The sequence below is a fragment of the Zalophus californianus genome, chromosome 3, assembly GCF_009762305.2.
Source record: "Zalophus californianus isolate mZalCal1 chromosome 3, mZalCal1.pri.v2, whole genome shotgun sequence".
In the NCBI taxonomy this organism is placed as follows: Eukaryota; Metazoa; Chordata; class Mammalia; order Carnivora; family Otariidae; genus Zalophus; species Zalophus californianus.
The window spans coordinates 85,463,233-85,483,615 of NC_045597.1; the positions used below are offsets into that span (position 1 = coordinate 85,463,233).

General features: G+C 40.1%; 1 protein-coding gene and 1 non-coding gene across 16 annotated transcripts in view; one reads left to right on the forward strand and one right to left on the reverse strand.

Moving 5' to 3' along the window:
* The window catches only part of SAP130 (Sin3A associated protein 130), an 82,521-nt gene that overhangs the window by 11,397 nt on the left and 50,741 nt on the right, over positions 1-20,383 (forward strand). For 11 of the 15 annotated variants that reach the window (XR_004819938.1, XM_035726508.1, XM_035726513.1 and 8 more), the window contains exons 4-11: positions 183-341; positions 1,519-1,630; positions 2,711-2,835; positions 4,503-4,627; positions 12,765-12,912; positions 13,293-13,383; positions 13,577-13,681; positions 17,429-17,570. Coding sequence is in view for 14 of the 15 variants with exons in the window: in XM_035726508.1 (XP_035582401.1) it covers positions 183-341; positions 1,519-1,630; positions 2,711-2,835; positions 4,503-4,627; positions 12,765-12,912; positions 13,293-13,383; positions 13,577-13,681; positions 17,429-17,570 (1,007 nt within the window). In the remaining variant the exon portion in view is untranslated. The remainder of the gene's footprint in view (positions 1-182; positions 342-1,518; positions 1,631-2,710; positions 2,836-4,502; positions 4,628-12,764; positions 12,913-13,292; positions 13,384-13,576; positions 13,682-17,428; positions 17,571-20,383) is intronic. The other 4 variants (XM_035726507.1, XM_027589206.2, XM_035726511.1 and 1 more) reach the window with 3 other exon arrangements.
* On the reverse strand, positions 6,624-6,696 carry TRNAE-CUC. Its single transcript has one exon. It is a non-coding gene; the product is annotated as a tRNA-Glu (tRNA).

The window sequence follows — 20,383 nt, forward strand, 5'->3', positions numbered from 1 at the left end:
TCTGTAAAATGGAAATGCTGGTACTTCAGTGGAAAAGCTGTGATGCTAAGAGATAAAATATATAAGCCTTCTGGATCTTTCCTGGCACTCTCCAGGTTTCATTTGTGTACTTTTAACTATAGAATGAAATGCATCACTCGTAAAAAGCTATTGATATGTTTCGTGTGGTTTTCTGTTTGCAGCCGCCCCCGAAGCCCACCATGCCTAGCCGTCCCATTGCTCCTGCTCCACCTTCTACCTTGTCACTTCCCCCCAAGGTTCCAGGGCAGGTTACCGTTACCATGGAGAGTAGCATCCCTCAAGCTTCAGCCATTCCTGTGGCAACAATCAGTGGACAACAGGTTTTTTTCCTCTTAATTTGCTGATTTTCAAACTGAGATGCCAAACTGTTGATCATTATTTATTGAATGCCAGCAGTACATTAGGCACTGTACTAAATAAAAAATTGAATGGTCACTGATTTCTGGAAGGGGAAGATAGTAGGTTTGAGAGAGAAGGATATCTGCAGGAAGTAAAACCAACATGCACAGTGGTGTTTGTCATTTGGCCAGTATGTATCGAGCATCTGCTGTGTGTGAGGCACCACCTTCAGTGTGAGATACAAATCTAGATGAGACATTCTGTATCCTTGAGGTGCTCAGAGTCCAGTTGTGTGGGATTGAGAAAAGCCTCATGACAGTAGTGCATTTCTAGGATTTTCTCTGAGGAGAATGAATGTGTATCTCTTGGGCGCCTAGCAGGTTCCCTCGAGCAGCTCACCAGTTGTGAACACTTATTCATAGTCTCATGTTTTAAGATAAATTTTTTCCTGAAATTCTACTCCTACTCCGTAACATGTATATGATTTACTTAAATATTTTGAATTACTGAGAGTGAAAAAACCTGAATCTAAAACCTTTCCCGTCAAGTTTTCAAGAAAAAATCGGTAGTCCAAGAAGACACACTATGTTTTCTTTCTTCTGTCGTACTGCTGAGTATTCCCAGCAGTACTGGAACCCGCATCTGGGAAACACTGGCGTCAGGGTTGAGAGCATGTGAGGAAGGGACAGCTAAGTGGGGAGCTGAAGAACTCGTAGGGGAGTACCTGCTGGGTGCTAATGGACATTTACTTAGAAGTCCTGCATAGCCTAAAGGAATGCAGTGGCATGTAAAGAAAATAGGATAGGAAAAAATAAGCTTTTGGCCAAGGCAGAGAAAACAAGTGTGAAAAACTAATACTGAAGATGAGAGTGTCCCAAAGTGGACAGTCAAATATGTCCATCTATTAGAGTTCTAGCACCTAGCTAGGCTTGAGGCATTGAAGGGTCCTCACAGTCACCACATGCCTGCTGGCACAGGTCATCATGCAGTGTGTTGCGTAAAAAAAAAAGCAAAATGTCCTTTCCCTTGGGATACTCACTGTCTAAAAGGAATACCCCGACCCACATTTGGAGGCAACTGACCTCCTAGAAGCAATGGCTAAGCATCAGTGGCTAAAACCAAGCATGTGAAAATAACATTATATCCTGTTTCTTGCAGGGACATCCCAGTAACCTGCATCACATCATGACCACAAATGTACAGATGTCTATTATCCGCAGCAACGCTCCTGGGCCCCCTCTTCACATCGGAGCTTCTCATTTACCTCGAGGTAAAAACTGCACATTCTGTTCAAATTTTCAAAATGCTGTGGCAGATACATATTTGGTAAGAGAGTTCTGTTACCGTTAAAAAATATATCTAGACTCATCTTATTAAAGTTACAGGACAACAGAAATAAACTTAGAACAATACACATTTTAAGTATGATCTAGTATATGCGAATTATAGTTGCATTTCAACAAGTGTGTGTATGCTTGTGTGTGTAAACGTAAAGCAATTCAAATTTTTAGTATGATCTAAAGATTGTCCTTTGTAATGAGGGACTCCTCAAAGCTGTGATAGTCCAAAATGGTCCTTGTTGTTAATAAGAAAGTCAGAAATACAAATACTGACTATTCTTAAAGTTTAGTGATGGTGGTTACTCGAGTAACGTAGCCATAAGATGAATTTATTCTTACAATTAAGTTCTAATAGGTTGTCATGTATTAAATTTAATGATTTTTTTCAACTACTTGATCAGAAATTGTAGCCTTCTATTGACGAGTGTTAAATCATTGTTGGCAAAATCAGGCTCACAAGTACAAAACCAGGTTACTTGGTCATAACATAATTCAGTGGTTCTCAGAGTGAAGTTCATAGACTGCAAGGGGGTCTGTGTTAGGTCAAAACTACTTTCGTGAAAATACTAAGATTTCATTTGCCGGTCGTACCGTGTTGATGTTCGCGCTGACGATACAAAGGCAGTGGTGGTTCAGGTGAACCCTCACTGGTGGTTACGCTGCTGGAGCCTTGGCCCAAATGAAGGTGGTGGCACCACGCTCTGCTATTGAGTGTGTGCTTCTCTTCTACATACTTGTAGTGAAAAAAAAAAAAACAACAGCCAATTTCATTTAAGAATGTCCTTGAAAAAAAGCAATACAGGTTGTTAATCTTATCAAATCACAACCCTTGAGTGCACATTTTCCTAATTTCCTGTGTGAGGGAAGGGAAATATACATACAGCATCTCTGCTAAATTACTGACTTACTGAGGTTTAGAAACGGTTCACACTATTTTCCTAGGGCATATAATTGGAACCGTGTAAATTACGAGCCCCTAAGCCATACTAATGAAAACAATTTTTTTCCAGGAGCAGCTGCTGCTGCTGTGATGTCCAGTTCTAAAGTAACCACAGTCCTGAGGCCAACTTCCCAGTTGCCAAATGCTGCTACAGCTCAGCCAGCAGTACAGCACATCATTCACCAACCAATCCAGGCACGTCAGGTTGTGGGTAGTCATTCGCAAGTACTAGGTGCCTGCTCTGAGTTCTTGACTCTGCTAGAGCCTGGGAGAGTCCTTTGACCTCGAGTGACTTTTGATCTAGTTGCCAAGAGGCGGCCGGGAAAGTTGAGTTATATACACTGTGATGTGATCAGCCATCGGGATTTAGAGGAGCTGTGGTAAGGGAAGCTTTCGCTGGGATGGGTGTGGTAACAGGGATTCAGAGAAGTGGAGAGGCAGTGAAAGGGAGCAATACCGTGAATGGTGGTGAGGAAGACGGTGGTGGTTACGTACAGTGTTAGTAGAGGCGAGCCAGAACTGAGAGTTTTTTGTTCAGATCAGGATTTATGAGCCCCTGCATATTTTGTGCATGTTATTATGCACGTGTGCATGCTTTTCAAGGAAGACGGTCTGTACCTTTCAACTTTTTTCCAAGGAAATCTGTGAGCGCAGTACTACTGAGGTATAGTGTGTTATGAGGTGACATTGTGATGTCTCTAAAATCAGAGCTCTAAGATACAGAGTATAAATTTGATTTTGTACACAACAGAGAGCCACTAAATTTTTTGAACACAGTAACATACGATCAAAGAAATATCCTTGAAAGATTAATGAGCTGAATCACAGACAGGAGATGAAAATTCAAATACTTTTGGGGGCCAGACTGGTAATGTATGTGGAACAGCAGGATTTAAGACAATAAGGAAGGGTGCCGAGTGGGACACAAGATAGTACATGTCCAGCGTAGAGTTTTCAATTTAAAACAAAATAAGAGACCTTGCTGGCTAATAAAACACATTTGGAGGCTCATTAGGCCCCTGGAGCATAAATGGTATATAGAAAGGATTAGAGAAAGAACCAGGACAAGGAGTTCACTAAAGATAGTGTGACGATCCTACTGTGAGACAACGAGCTGTAACAGCAGGCACAACAGGTAAAGGTCTGGAGGTGAGAGGTAGATCCAGAATGGGCGGCATTTGCGAATTTAACTGTGTAGATCAGGGTGAAGAAAGGGACTACTCAGAGGAGAGCTCAGATGATGGAAAGAATCGATGGTGGACAAGCATGTGAAGCCCAGGGTGGAAAACTCGTTTGTCTGGTGAAGATTTTACACACACATGTAGTATAGGGCAAGGTACAGGAAGTACTTCCATGTGAAAACAGCCAGAGAGCCTCTGGGCACCCTGAATCTTCCACAGGCAAGTGCTCTTTTCATGTGTTTGCTAGCTTAGAGGGACTGAGAGCCAGGAGTTCCATCCAACGGCTGAGATCACCCTGTGGAAAGCACTTGGTTGTCTGGTAGTGTAAAATGTCTACACCAGAACCAGCAAATCTGCGGGCACTCTAGATCTGAAGGGTTGGATCCCAACTCCTACTAATAGAACAAAATGTTTCATCCAGTCCTACTGGATGAAAGGAGGAATTTATATAGTCCATCCAGCCAAAATAGGGTATTTTTTGGTAATTCTGTCTCTTGGGTGTTAAAATTACCTATCTGAAAAGAGAATTTCTTAATCAGAATGGTGAGAATTTGCTTTCATTTGGACACAAACATGCTTGTTTGAAGGCCCAAGTTTCAAATTATACTTTCAGTGATTGGCTTACTGTATTTTATTTTGCTTCTTGTTTTAAATGAAATATTTTTTCTTTTCTCTTGGTAGTCTCGTCCACCTGTGACCACCTCTAATACCATCCCTCCTGCTGTGGTAGCAACTGTCTCAGCCACCAGAGCTCAGTCTCCAGTCATTACTACAACTGCAGCACATGCTACTGATTCAGCACTTAGGTATATTTGGGGGTTTGGAGATCAGGCCCTCCTCCTTTCCCTTTTTCCTTTCCTTTCATTTAACTCAGTAAATACTTAGCGCTTTTTATGAGCTGTGTAGTGTTCTAGATGCTGGAGATAAAGCCTGTCCTCATAGAGTTTCTGTGTTTAGGGGCTGGAGACATACAAATAAAAAAATGAAGTTTTTTAGATGGTGAAAAGTTGCTTTGGGGAAAAATTAGATAGGGTGGGATTTGGAGTGACAGGTTAGGCAGTACAGGCTTACTATTTCCTGTAAGGTGATCTGGGAGGACTGTTGTTAAGAACAGGTTGGAGCAGGGCGCCTGGGTGGCTCAGTTGGTTAAGCAACTGCCTTCGGCTCAGGTCATGATCCTGGAGTCCCGGGATCGAGTCCCACATCGGGCTCCCTGCTCGGTGAGGGGCCTGCTTCCCCACTCTCATGTACTCTTTCTCTCTCTCTCATTCTCACTCTCTCAAAAATAAATAATAAATAAATCTTTAAAAAAAAAAAGAATAGATTGGAGCAGAAAATTGAAAGATGTATTGAAATGAGCCATGTGGCTGTGTGGGATAAGAGCATTCTAAGCAGTGGGAACAATAAGTGTAAAGGCCCCAAGACAGGAGTGTGTTTGCCATAGTAAGAGGAAGCAAGAGGCTAATGGTAGGAGAGCGGCAAGAGATTATTTTAGGAGGTAACAGGGTCTCCAGATTCGGGCCTTCGGAAGCCCTCTACAGGTTTAGACTTTGCTGGGGTGCAACGGGAAGCCTTAGCAGAATTTTGAGCAGAGCAGCGTCATGGTCTGAAGCCTGGCTACTGTGGAGAGGTAAAGCTGGAAATGGAGAGATGGTTTAGAAAGGTATGTAGGAATCCAGAAGAGATCATTGCTGGAGGTGGAAAGACATGGTTAGATTCAGAATAGAGTTTTGAAGTTGGTTGAGGATTTCAGAGGAATTACGTAGGGGCAGTGAGAGAACAAGAGGAGTCAGGATTCTGGCCCTGCTAGTTGGCCTATGTAGCTAGAAAGGTGGAGTTGCAGTAACTTGATATGAGGAACAGTGGGAGGAGTAGGTTTTGGGGAGGAATTCCAGACTAGTTTTGGGCATTGGAAGGTTGTGCTGACTTCTGAGCACCCAGGTAGAGATGATGAGATTGGTTAATAGTTTTGTAGTGACTATTATGTATTGTTTTGTTCTGAAACATGGTGTACCTTTTTAATCTGCAGCATGAAACTATATTTATGAACAGTTTTCTTGAATGTATCTTTATATGTTCATTCTATTCCATTTTAGTGAGGGGGCACCCAGTTACGTATTTGTTGGATCTTTTTTGCACAACTTCCTTATCTAAGCTTTAATTTTTTCCCTTTTGATTCTACTTAATTTTCTCAGTCTTCTCTGTTTCTTACTGAGTTTCCAGCATTGTCTGTCATGCTCTACTTTTAGTTTTGCCTTCACTCCTGATGCAGCTGGATATTTTCTTCTCTTTCTCTCTTGAGCTATGCTTATTTATTGAGTTATGCCTGTCTCCTGTTGTCTTATCATTTTGTCCAATGAGCTCTTCCATCTTTGCTTTGTGTTTTCATTTCGTGGAAGGAGTTATTTCATTACCTTTCTTCATTCATGGTACAATTTTCATCTATTTAGTGAAAGCCTTTCTAGTGAAATTCCCGTTTTTCTGTCCACCATTTTTCTTGTAGCATCATGAAATAGATCTTGTGCTGGTTGCTTTCTGAGTACTCATCTTTCAGTGGAGTTGAACTTATTCTGCATCAGCTATTTGTAATTGGTTCTTGTAGGCTGGGCTGTGTACTGGATTAGGGGAAATTTTCCTAACGACTCAGGATACTCTGTTCGTGTTTTCTTGGTTGTACTTCTCACCTGCCAGTGAAAATAGACTGCTCCAGATGGCAATTTCTCTTTTCCTCGGGTCTCACCACATGCTGGGGTCTTTTTTTTTTTTTTGGTTTATTTGTTTGTTTGTTTAAAGTAAGCTCTGTGCCCAACATGGGGCTTGAACTCATGACCCTGAGATCGAGAATCACACGCTCTACCCGCTGAGCCTGCCAGGCACCCCTCACCACATGCTGTTTTTCACATGGCGCTTATCCGTGTGTGTGGTTCTTAGTTCAGCCCTACGTCGTTGATTATTGGATATTGGAACTGGTACGTGTCCAGGTCCTGCTTCACTGACAGCTCCTACTGTTACAAACACAAGTTTTTGGTTTTCTGTGTCAGAGTGCGCTCCTCACTTTGGAGAATTATATTTAACTGGATTTGTCCCTTAACTTGTAGCTGCAGAGATCCTGTGTGCATTGACTCCTGTGTCCCTGTTTGGGTATCACTGCCCTTGGCAGTTCTGCTACCTCCTCTGTGGTTTGAGGTTTCAGGTGTCTCTTAATGTTGCCAAAGATGGAGACTGCATTCCTTTTTGTTTTGTTACTGTTCTCTGAGAGGAGGAGAAAATCCCACACCAGCAGTCTCTGCCTGCAATACTTCTTGTCCTCACTCTAAAGAAGTCAAACAAAGATCCAGCTCAACACTGGAGGATGGTCACAGGTTCACTCATTGTAAATTAACTGCATATTTTCTCTGTCAAGTTTCTAAATTGGGTCTCTATCCCTAGAGCAGTCTTTGAGACCATTAAAGAAAATCTCATCACTAGGAGAAAGGGTATATTGATTAAGACAACAGACGTGGGAGCACTTTCTAGCTGACTGACCCTGCTTAATCTCTGATCTTTTTTGTGTAGGGGTGAGTTGCCACTGTGGACTCAGGGGTGTTTTATTTACTCAGTGTATTTTAATGAAAATCCTTTTTTTTCCCAGTTGCCCCAAATTTGGCTAGTGAGAACCCCTTCAGACTGGTTTGAGTGTCATTTTGATAACTCCTCTTGGACTTTGAGTACTTTCTACTTTTTGATACATGGTAAATGAGGCCGTTTTTTATTTTTCTGCCTCCCTAGTCTTGAAATCAGCCATTTCTCCAACAGTTCTTGGTTCTTTTTAGTGGAGAATGGTAATTAGAACCCAAGATCTGGGAGCTAAGGGTATACATTGCTCCCGGGGTATCGTTGCTTTTGGCTCTTTCTGTGGACGGAAGTAATCGATGTAGTAAATACAGTCATGTCTTCATACTGATACTTCCAAATGAAATTTAACGTTAATAGGTTTTTTTTTCTTCAGTTTTATATTTGTACATCTTTTCTCTTACACTGCAAACCTTGTGTCAAGACATTAACATAACTACTTGGTTTTTTGGTCCATAATGTAAAAAAAAAAAGTTTCAAAGTAACAATTCAGAGTCCCAAGTTCACGTCTTAAATCAACCCCTTATTTTCTGTAGATTAACAATAAGACTGAGTGTGAAGTTTAAGACTTCCTCCCCGTTCTTTCGTGTTCAAACTAGATCCCACAAAACGGAGTGAGAATATATTCAGAGGTCACTTGAAGTGATTGTTTTCTCTGTGAGATATGTAGTAACATTTTCTGTTATTTAATTTACATTCACATATTTCCAAAATAAAAATATACAAAAAGGTATACAGTGAAGAGTATCACTCTCCTCTCTGTCCCTCAGATATAGCATCCTGGGGCGCGCCTGGGTGGCTCAGTCGGTTAAGTGTCTGCCTTCGGCTCAGGTCATGATCCCGGGGTCCTGGGATCCAGTCCCATGGTGGGCTCCCTGCTCAGTGGGGAGTCTTCTTCTCCCTCATCCTCTTCTTCTCCCCCTGCTTGTGCTTGCTCTCTGGCTCTCTCTCTCAAATAAATAAAAATTTTAAAGAAAAAAAAAGACATAACTTTCAAAGAAAATACAGCATATTGTATTTACATATACTGTTTTTTACCTTTATTTTTCTCTTAATATATTCTGGAGATGATCCAAATCAGTACATAGAGATATCTTATTTATTCTCTTTATTTTTAGCTGTTGTACCCCAGCTTACGGACGTACTGATGGACATTTCAGCGTGTGCTGTTGCATATTTGTGATGGTATACTTTCAAGATCTGTGGAAGTGGGAGTGCTAAGCCAAAGAGTAAATGCCTCAATTTCCTCACCTAGAAATGGCAATAATAGGGGTGCCTGGGTGGCTCAGTCAGTTGAGTGTCTAACTCTTGATTTTGGCTCAGGTCATGATCTCACAGTCCTAGGATCAAGCCCTATGTCGGGCTCCACATTCAACAGGGAGTCTGCTTGAGGATACTCCCTCTCCCTCTGCTCCTCCCCGTCTCATGCACGTGTTTTCTCTCTCTCTCTCTCTCAAATAAATAAATCTATGGGGGAAAAAAGAAAATGGCAATAATACTACCTACCTCACAGGTCATTATAAGGAGTGCTTATATTAATATATGTAAAGGAATTAAAATATGCCTAACATGTAATGTACCTTATTGACATGTTTGTAGTTTTTTTTTTTTCATTAAGAGTAAATGAAAGTCAGAGACTACCATGTACTATAGTCTGTGCTTTTAAAAGCACTTAAACACATATTTAAATACTTAACATAAATATTGTTTTCTGGCTGTTTTTTTTTTTATGACCCAGACCTTTTAAATATGAGTATGTTTCAGGTGAATTGAGGAGACCCTTTCCTGGTGATTTGAATATTGACATTATTCTTTGTTATGAGACTTCAAAATTATTTTTATAATTAAGTTCATCTGTCCTAAATTTTGTCATTATTTTAATTATATATACATATATCTCTCTGGTTTTCATCATAAATGCTGGGAGCCAGTGTCTTACATGGCACTGTGCTTAGCGTAGTATGTTGTCAACTATTAAAACTCCAGTCTCCAAAATGGATTTTTATCTGTTAAAGCCACAGAGACATCCTGATAGTTGCAGTGACGATTCTTTTATGCAGGTGGTCTATGTCAGCAAATATCATTCTTCTCATGTTATTCTAAAGTCACCTTTCAGGAGGGTGTGAAAGCCATACAGGGAAGCCAGGCTGCAAAACAAGATCCTAATTATTATTCACTGACTGGACCAGTGGTGTTCAGAATCCTGTTACTTTGAGCAAGGTCTGCGTCTGCACTTGCCACATCAAGAGTAATATCCTCAGGCTGATTCCGCAGGGATTGTACCAAACACCTGACCCTACAGCATGCATTTGACCTCCCATGACAACTGGTGTAATGGTCATCTTCAGTAATTTCAGGATCCACAGAGGTACTTGAACTGTCAGTGTGGTAGTGGAGGTCCTGGTCAGAATTGGCCTACCATGTACCGGCTAAGTTAGTAGTCATCTTACCAGTGTGCTGCTGCCCTGCCGGTGATGATAAGGCTAACTGTGGAATAGCCACAGGGCTTGTATTTTTCTTCTTTGTGTTTCTGGATGTAACTTTTGGGCTATGTTATTCATAATAAAAAGTGGATTCTACCATAATGTGGATAGAGAATGAAACCTAAACAAAATCTCAAAGTGGTCATTTAAATTACCAGAGAACATCCATTCCTCGTTCCCAGCCTTTTAAAAATGACTAGTGTTAGAGGCATACTAGAAAGGCTTAAAAAGAATGACCCCAGGACTTTTTAGGATTATCCAGGTTTTTAGGATTTACAATCCTGATTTACAGTTAGGATTTCTAGGTTTTTTTCTGGCTTGAGAACATGAGAGTCACTTAAGGAAATCTTTTGGGGTCCTTTACATTTTGGGTGAACATAGGGAATGGGCCTGGGGAAATGGCTCATCCTGGAAAGCATAAAGATCCAGTCTCCAGTAGTAGGCTTTCTCCTCAGTGAGTTCCACCAAGTTCCATAGTTGTATCCATGGCCAGTTTTTCAGCTTTCCTTTGAACTCAAATGATAAAGCATTTAGCTCTCTTTCTTCAGAGAGAAAACCATCCTTCATTCAATTTAAACACTTTATTCACAGATATCCTGTCCTGTTGTTTTTTTTTTTTTAAGATTTTATTTATTTATTTGAGAGAGAATGAGAGATAGAGAGCACGAGAGGGAAGAGGGTCAGAGGGAGAAGCAGACTCCTTGCTGAGCAGGGAGCCCGATGCGGGACTCGATCCCGGGACTCCAGGATCATGACCTGAGCCGAAGGCAGTCGCTTAACCAACTGAGCCACCCAGGCGCCCTGTCCTGTCTGTTTTTAAAGCATTTTGAGAGAGGATGCTTATGATGAAACCATTGCTTAGTTTAGAAACGTGCGGCCCCAATCAAGTTTTTACCCTTACAAGTTCAGCTTATTCACTTCTTTTTAATTTGTGTTCACATGGTTTCAAAATATAAAAGCATAAAAAGATGAGTAGGGTGTGTCACTCTCTCCTCTGTTCTTCCCTTTTACCTTTTTTAAGTTACCTGGTAATATCTAACTGGATGTCCTTCCAGTGTTAATATAGTCAGGTTCAAATACAGTTCTTATTTTTATCCTTTTTACCCCAAATTAACTCCTATATCCTCTTTACTTTCTTTAAATATAACAACATGTATTGAAAGTTTCCCGTTTCATTACTTAGACAGCCTCGTTTTTCTCTTAGTACCAGCACAGTGATCCATTGTGTGTGTGAATGGATTTGAGATTGTTTCTCGTACTTGACTATCATAAGTAATATTGCATTGAATAACCTTATACTTCAGTCATTATCTCTGTGTGCAAGAATACCTGTAGGATAGGGCGCCTGGGTGGCTCAGATGATTGAGCGTCTGCCTTCAGCTCAGGTCATGATCCCAGTGTCCTGGGATCGGGTCCCTCATCGGGCTCCCTGCTCCTTGGGAGCCTGCTTCTCCCTCTGCTTCTCTCTCTCTTTCTCTCTCTGTGTCTCTCATGAATAAATAAATAAAAATCTTTTAAAAAAAAAAGAATACCTGTAGGACAGATTCCCAAAAGTAATCAGAAGGTATATGCAGTTATAATTTCAATACCTACTAATTGCCTTTCTTAGGGTTTGTACCAGTTCGCACTCCCTCCAGAATGTTGAGAAGTGCCTATTTCCTTGTAGCTTGAACAACATTATGCTGTCCATTTTGGGGGTTTTTGCCAGTCTGATAGGTGAACAGTGATATCTCCGTGTATTTTAAATTGTATTTCTCTTCCTATGAGTGGGAGTGAGCATCATTTCTTTGTTAAAGAGCCATTTGTGTTTTCCTTTTAGTGAACTGGCTATGTATATCCTTTGCTTGTTTTTTATTGGGCTGTTTTTCTCACTGACTGCAAGGAGCTCCTAGTATAGTAAGAAGATTACACTTCCATTTATGAGTCTTTTGACCATGCTTACAGTGTGTTTGTGTGTTTTGCTATGTAGGTTTGCTTATTTGTTCACAGAGTAAAATTTTTGATCTTCTGTAGCTTTTGGATTTTGAAAGCTTTTAGTAGTTAAAGAGCTCTCATCCATTCTGAGGTTATAAAAGAATCCTTCTGTCTTTTCTTCATGTACTTTTTAATTTGCTGTAAAATCTTTGATCCTCTTCTGATTTATCCTGGCATAGTAATGCATGAAGCATGGATCCAATTTTATTTTTTTCAAAGGGCTACATAGTCTTCCCAACATCATTTATTAAATAGTCCATTCATCCCCCTCTGACTTGAGACGCCAACTTTGTTATAATGTCAAGTTTTCTTGCCACTGCTGCAGTTTCAGTAGCTTGCTGCCAGTTAATTTGACATGGGTTCTGTGTTGATATCCCTTTTAATCATTAGACAATCATAAGTAACTTTTGAAGGAATCATATGGTAAGGAATGATAGGAAATTGAGAGCGGGTTAGTGCTTTGGGGGCAGTGGGGTGCACTACTGTTACTCAGTGTTGTCTGTAATCCTCCCTCGTAATGTGAAAACCTTAGTGTGTATCTCCAGCTTTGTCCACAGAGTGAAGTGTATTGATTATAATAATGCTTACTCAAGATTGTCCTAGAGTGTTGGTTAACTACATTGAGAGTGCTGAAAATGTCTAAGGATTAATTGATTCAGTTCATGGTGCATATTGATACCTTTGGAAATAGGTTTATGGGACTTACAGAAGAGAAACTTGACAGACCATTTACTTCATTGGTTCACCTGTGGATGTCACAGACCTAAAAATACAGCCATATGATGATGGTCTAGTATAAGATAGTAAATGGCCTGAACTGCCTGCATTGTGTTTAGAGACAAGTGAGAAATCATGTCTTTTCTATCTTTTTCAGTCGGCCAACTTTGTCTATCCAGCATCCACCATCTGCAGCAATTAGTATTCAGCGTCCTGCGCAGTCACGGGATGTAACCACAAGAATCACACTGCCATCTCATCCTGCATTGGGGACGCCAAAGCAACAGCTTCATACCATGGCGCAGGTAAAACCAGAGGTCAGCCCGTCTTTGGAGGCTGTGGGTTAAAACCAGATTTGTGCAAAACTTGCCGAGAACCTAGTAATATTGAAGGCAGTGATTGCTTTTAAACTGGGTGGAGGGGCGCCTGGGTGGCTTAATTGTTAAGCGTCTGCCTTCAGCTCAGGTCATGATCCCAGGGTCCTGGGATCGAGCCCCGCCTCAGGCTCCCTGCTCGGCGGGAAGCCTGCTTCTCCCTCTCCCACTCCCCCTGTTTGTGTTCCCTCTCTCGCTCTCTTTCTGTCAAATAAATAAATAAAATCTTTAAAATAAATAAACTGGATGGAGGGGGAAATGTTCTTGTTTATAACTGTGTCATGGGATATCTCCCCTCCCTCCCCCTCCAGAAAACTATCTTCAGTACTGGCACACCAGTGGCTGCAGCAACCGTAGCACCTATTCTGGCAACCAACACCATTCCTTCAGCTACCACGGCCGGTAAGTTGGCAGCCCTGCTTTTCCTCCTAAGGAGGTGTGAGGCATGAGTGGTAAGTTAATTTTTCATTTCTCAGCTTCAGTCAGAGAAAAAGAATAGGGTGAATTCTCTTTTCCCAAGAGCTTTCCTCGGGTATTTGAGAATCTAGTGTGGGTAGAGAGGCCACTGTTGAAGACTTTTTTTCTCCAATTTCAGGATCTGTGTCACACACACAAGCTCCCACGAGTACAATTGTTACCATGACAATGCCCTCACATTCATCCCATGCTACCGCTGTGACCACCTCAAACATCCCAGTTGGTAAGTGTCCTGCAGCCTTCACACAGAGCTTAAAAGGGATTTTTCAGCCCCTCTGATGAGGTCTTCATATTGAGGGCTAGTATTGGGTGTTTTTTTTTTTTAATTATTGTTGATTTTCAAAGCAACACTGAATTCGATTTTTGTATATTTGTCATACAGACTTGATGTTGACCGTAGTGGGGAAAAGAGGGTAATAATCTTTGAGAGCTGAAAGTAAATTTTATTTTAACACAACCTTGACTCCTCATTCATCAGATTTTACCTCTCCTGTGTGTGCCTTTTAAAGAAATAAGTTAACTTCATTGACATAGTTAGATGAGATCCACAGAAAAAGAAAGAAGCAAGGATCTGGAATGAAGAGAACTTGTACACTGATGGATTGTTCAGGAAAACTCTCTGGGCAGTGCACAGCAGGAAGGGTGATACCTCGGGTTGATTACCCTCAGTTCTCATCTGACTGCTACCCCAAGATACTTCACGAACATCCTAAAATTTCTTCTAGGCTTTGTTTATTCCCCTTTTAAATATATGCTTTGAATATTTTTAAAAAATCTTTGAAAAGTTTCTGGCAGCCAAAGAGTCATAAAGAGCAGGGATTGACAACCTTTCTCTGTAGGGCCAGATAATAAATATTTTAGGCTTTGCAGGCGTCATAGGTCCATGTCACAACTGCTGAGCTGTGGATAACGTAAACAAATGAGTGTGGCTACATTTCAGCAGAACTTTTATGGACACAGAAATTTGGATTTCATATAATTCTCATGTGTCATGAAATGTTATTTTGATTTTCCCCCCCCCGGCCATTCCAAAGTATGAACCCACATGTAGCTCACGGGCCATACAGAAACACATCGGGCAGGATTTGCCCACAGTTTGCCGACACCTGTCCTAGGGGCTGTGTCTCACTGTCACAGCTTCCAAAGCAGAGATTGGCTTCTGAGGCAGAGTGCTGCTTTCTTTAATTCACAAGCCCCGGGTTTAGTTTCTGGTATTAGCTTTGCCTTGGTTATATGACAATAAGCATGTCATCTTACTGTTTACTCCCAGAGACATGGGACAGCTGCCATATTTTTCATAAACTTTTAGAAGAGTGCTTTTTGTAAGATGACACACTGACATACTTAACTGTCAGAAATCTGGTGACCAGACACAGAAGTATGGCTTCCCCAACTGCTACGTCCCAGCACTGCGGTAGTTCCTTCCTTCCCATGTAAGACAGCTTCACATCTCTCTGCGCATACTTGGAGGACTTTTCTGGAATGGTAGTGGATCCCAGGAAACCCTTCCTCCTCCCTTAGATAACACAACCATGCCTATCCTTAAATTGGTACTAAGCCCCACGGTAGGCTTCTAGCAGTGAAAATACTGCTGCTGGCTCTTTCTCAGGCTACTGCTCACAGGGGCAACTTGGCATCAGAGAGAGCACACTTCTTTCTTACTCCTGTGAGGTGAAGGTGGTTCATTCCCTCCTCTGAAAAGAAGAGTGGGGCGGAGGGTGGGAGTGTGTGTGTGATATTAGCATTGATGAACTTCTGTTGAAAAAGATTGTTGCTTGTTCCATAACTGTCACTTCACACCGTTTTCCAACTGTATCTAACAGTGTCATCAGTTATCCTGAGCACTGTAACAACAGAACCAGGCTTATTCTTGCCGTTTTTATAGTCGAGAGTCTCACTAGCGTATCTATAGCTAAAGAGAAAATTAGACCTATAAAAGAGGGCAGTGTACCCTACAGGGGCTCTCTGGTTTCATCTTGAATCATCTCTGTAAAGAATTATTCAGAGATTAGTTCTCATTTATGTCATTGTATCTTGCTGAGAGATCACACTGTGGAAGTAAGCTCAGAGTACCAGGAGACAGAAGTATGTGCATTCATTTGGCTAAGACTATCAACTTTTTACCTGCCTTAAGTTACAGTATTATATTCTGTATCTCCCAGCTCTTTTATCTTTGATTTTTAACCATTTGCTAAATTGTAGTTGTGAAAACCATCTGACAGAAGCGTCCAAACAGATTTAACATCCACCACTTAATGTGATAGATTTTATCTAAGTTCCGTCAGGCTTATGCACTGGTTTTCTCTTCTTCTTTCATAGTAAGCCAGGTATTTCTTTGTTACATCACTATAGGATCCCTGTACAAAGGTACCTCAGTTGAGAAAGGATACCTGATATTAACCCTAGAGTATTGATTTTCAAGTGGGGATTTAGTGGGTATATTAAAATCACCTAAGCAGCTTTTTCCAAGTGACACTTCTATTCTCCAAGTGAAGTTAAATACTGAATTCAACCATTTTTTAGTCAGGGGGGAAAAGCCTGATTAACCATAAGCATAGAGTATTTGCCTTTAATGAATGCTCATTTCCAATAGAATACCGTCTTTATTTTCTCCATGCTCTGGCCCACATATGACAGTGGTGTCGGAATTCTAAAAAGCGGAATCAGATGATCACAGCATTCAGAAAACAGGGATCATCTTTGGAGGTGGCATTATGTTCAACTTAACGATTTTTGCATTATATTTTTCCTTAAGTGTTTTTTTTTTTGATAACTGACAATGTGTGGTTTTTTTTAATTAGAAAAAAGGTACAGATATAAATTCATGGGCATGTGTATGGTTTACCAACAAGTAGTTAGCCACTTTGCCAATTGACAGCTGCATTCCTATTGGGAGCATTCTTTTCTCCTACCTTTTATTGGGCACAGTGGAAAAATAAGGCTTAGTTGCTTCCCACTCAGCTCCCCCTCTACTTAGTACTGACAGAAAATGTTTCACGGCAGCTTCTCTCTGCCAAGTCACCATCGGTGGTCGACTTGGGCATCCCAGCTGTCATCCTTCAGAAACTTCTCCAGCTGCCTCCCTCACGAAATAGCTGGGAATCCTGGTGGGCTTGTGCTGCTTACCTTTGTTATTCAGTGGACTGCACTTTAGGTAATATGGTGACGTCATCCTAGTCTCCAGTGTTTATGTGCCTGTCACTGGTGTAACTGGGGTCTTACACAGATGGTAGCTGTCCTTCTATATATCTAATGTAGGTTGCAGCTTTTCTTTCCAAATACTCCCTCCTAGAGTTAACAGACAGGTCTGTAAGAACACTAAAGTATGTACCAGTTCAGCTGTACCTTCTAAACAAAACTTGATTGCAAATGCTAAAGGAGAGCAAACTTTGAACCTCAGATTAGATTTGAAAACTCTATAGTCATTTTGATTTTGCTATAAAGTATTGTGCAAAATCATAAGACATTGAAAGGATTTTAGAAATAAAGTGATTATCTAAAGAAGGCCTTCCCATAGATGAGGAAACTGAGACTTAGAAATTAAAATGATTGATTCATTACTAATTAGCTATGGATGCTGCAGTAGAAGCTAAGGTCTTTGCCATGTTGGTATTCAAATTTTGTTGATTTTTTTTGGTGTTGTTAAAATGTTTTCTCCTTTTAAAAAAGGTCTCCAGGAAGACAGGTCAGGGAGAAAGGGCCTGATTGCTGGTATTTTTGTTAAAGTATTGATAGTGAACCCTGCTTTGGCAAGTAACAGTATGAACATATGAATGTATCAGTAGATTATTGGCTTGAAATAATTCAGTTGAATCTTATGTACTCATCTTTCTTTTTTTATTTTGATTAAAACTAAAGATCCAGGCTTCTTATTACTATTTGCGTTCTTAAGATTATTGCTGGCCAAAAATGTTTTGGCATGCCAATAAAAGCACATGAGAGGTAATATGATTGGATTTTGCATTTGTAGCTAAGGTGGTGCCTCAGCAGATTACACACACTTCTCCTCGGATCCAGCCTGATTACCCTGCAGAGAGGAGTAGCCTGATTCCCATTTCAGGTCATCGGGCCTCTCCAAATCCTGTGGCCATGGAAACCCGAAGTGATAATAGGTAGGAGGGAATACGCCAGTTACACTGCCCCATTGTGTCATTAATTGTTTTGACTTTTCAATAACATAAAATGTCCGAGAAATACAGTATATATATACTTACTCTTATTTTCAGATTTTCTCCTGAAAATAATACAGTGTATAATTTATTTTTCATTTTATGAAAATGTGCTGTGTTTATTTAGCCATTCTTTTGATGGGTATTCTACTGGTATCTACTTTTTCATTTAGTGTGTTTCTGTGTTTGATTTATTTTGAGCTGGTTTGAGAGTATGGTTGCAGCATCATGACCCTTTATCCCTAAGTACTTTCATTTTCATCCCGAAAGAACAAAGACCTTCTCGTAACCACAGTGCAGTTATCCAAAATGATTCTTTAGCCTTCCATTCCCTTTCATACAGTGACATTTTTGAAGAGTATAGATAGACCAGTTGTTTTTGTAGAATACTCTTCAGCTTAGGCTTGTTAGGTTGTTTCCTCAAAGTCAGATTAGGTTATGCATTTTTAGAGCAAATACCATTTAGGTGATGCATTCTTCTCACCGTTACTACATCAGAGAGCTCATGCCACTCATTGTTAGCCATGTCAGCACTAATTACCTAGTAAGGGTGGTGTTTGCCACATTTTTTTATAAAGGTATATTTTTCTCTTTTTTTTAAATTTTAAAGATTTTATTTGAGAGAAAGAACGAGCAGGGGGAAGGGGAAGAGGGAGAATGAGAAACAGGCTCCCCACTGAACAGGGAGCTCAATGTGGGGCTCAATCCCAGGACCCTGGAATCATGACCCGAGCCAAAGGCAGATGCTTAACCAACTGAGCCACCCAGGTACCCCTATTTTTCTCCTTTGTAAAGCACTAATCTGTGTGAAAATACGTGGAGCCTTTAAATACCCTGTTCTTCAATAAACTTTCACTCAGTGGCATTAGCATCTGTTGAGGATTCTTGGCCAAATCAGTTGATGGTTGCAGTATGATGGTTGCAAAATAGTGTCTTTTTCTATCATTTCTTCCACATTTATCAGTTGACATGTTTATGTAAATAAATTTTATCTATCCCCATTTATTTTGTTGCATATTTTATTTTTTTAAAATGAGCATGGACTCATGGATTTAGTTTATTCATTATTATAATTCATGATTGTCTTCTGTTTTGATGCTCAGATCATCTCTGGGAGCTTCTTCAGACCAGTTCCTGTGGGTTTTCCATATCCCATACAGTCTACTCCTTCCTTACTTCCCACCACAACAAAATATTCCAGGTTTCTCCTGAATATTGTTTGAGCCCTGGAAGCTACCATTTCTCCAGGGAGCCCTGATTCCTTTTCATCATTTAGAAACCAGAGCATTAGCTCTGTTTATTGCTATTTGATTGTCATTTCTTCCAGGCTCTTTTAGCTGACAGAAATAGGAAGTATGTGATGTCATAGACACTCTTTAGGGGAGCAGGGTTGGCTCAGTCAGTTAAGCATCTGACTCTTGGTTTCAGCTCAGGTCGTGATCTCAGAGTTGTGAGATTGAACCCCTGCCGATCAAACTACATGCTGAGTGGGGTGCCTGCTTGAAATTCTCTTCCTCTCCCTTTGCCCCTACGCCAGCTTGCTCTCTCACTCTTTTGTAAAATAAATAAATCTTTAAAAAAAAAAAAAAAACTCTTTAGTACATGCTGATCCTTCTAGTTCAACCCCATTACCTTCCCCATTCCATATTTGTATCTCTTCTCTTCCAGTGAGAATCTGGTACAGTGCATATGAAGTAGTTTCAGAATTGGATCATTTTTAAATGTTCTTGTTTGAGTATTGTGTGTAGGAATGCTTATAGGTTTTAATATATTGGTCTTTCTGTGCATTCACCTTGCTGAACACACCTGTTAGCCCTAAAAGTTTGTAGATTCTCTTGGATTTCCTATGTAGGTTTTTATTTTGTCTACAAATAAGACAATTTTTTGAAGGATGAGGGATTTTTTTCATTTCCATTTTTCATACTTGTGTTTCTCTTGTTACCTGGAGCTTCTTCCAGTATGATGTTGAATAGAGCAGAGATAGTGAACAGTCTTACCTTATTCCTGACCTAAATGGGAATTCTTGGGAAATTTCAGAATAGATTTTGTAGATGCTGTTTTCAGATTGAGGAACAAAGATTTTTTCCATTCCTTTTTTTCAGTTATTTATATCAGTAAGTATTGAATGCTATCAAAATTTGGAGGGGGAAGTAATTTTTTTTTAATTCTAATATAGCTAACCTATAGTATTATGTTTCTTTTAAATATTTTTGCATATCTTTTGTGATATTTCAAATGATTGTTCTCTTAATTTTTTAAAGAGTCTAAAACATTCATAGAAATTTTGATATTCAATCATGCTTATCTTCCTGTGGTAAACCTTATTTGATCATAATATGTTTTGTTTTATACAGTATTTAATTCCATTTTATTTAGAAATTTTTGTGTTGATGTAGAGAATGAGATTTGTTTATAATCTTTTCTCCTATCCTCCCTATCTAGTTTTGGTGTCAAGGCTATGTTAAGTTTGATCTTGTTTCTTTTTTGGTTTCTCAATCAGTTTGTGTAAGTTTGGGATTATCTATTTTACTTGTATTTGATAAGATTTGCCAGTGTAAACTTAGAGTCTTTCAAGTGGAATTGAGCAGAGAAAACCTTTCATTACTGAGGATTTTTACATTGGTTTTCGTAATTGTTACTGTATATTTTTATGTTTATGGATGTATTGGTAGTACCCATTTATTTTTACAAATATTACTCTCTCCAGGTGTGTGTCCTTTGATCTAACAGTTTATTTGGGACACAATTGGGGAAAT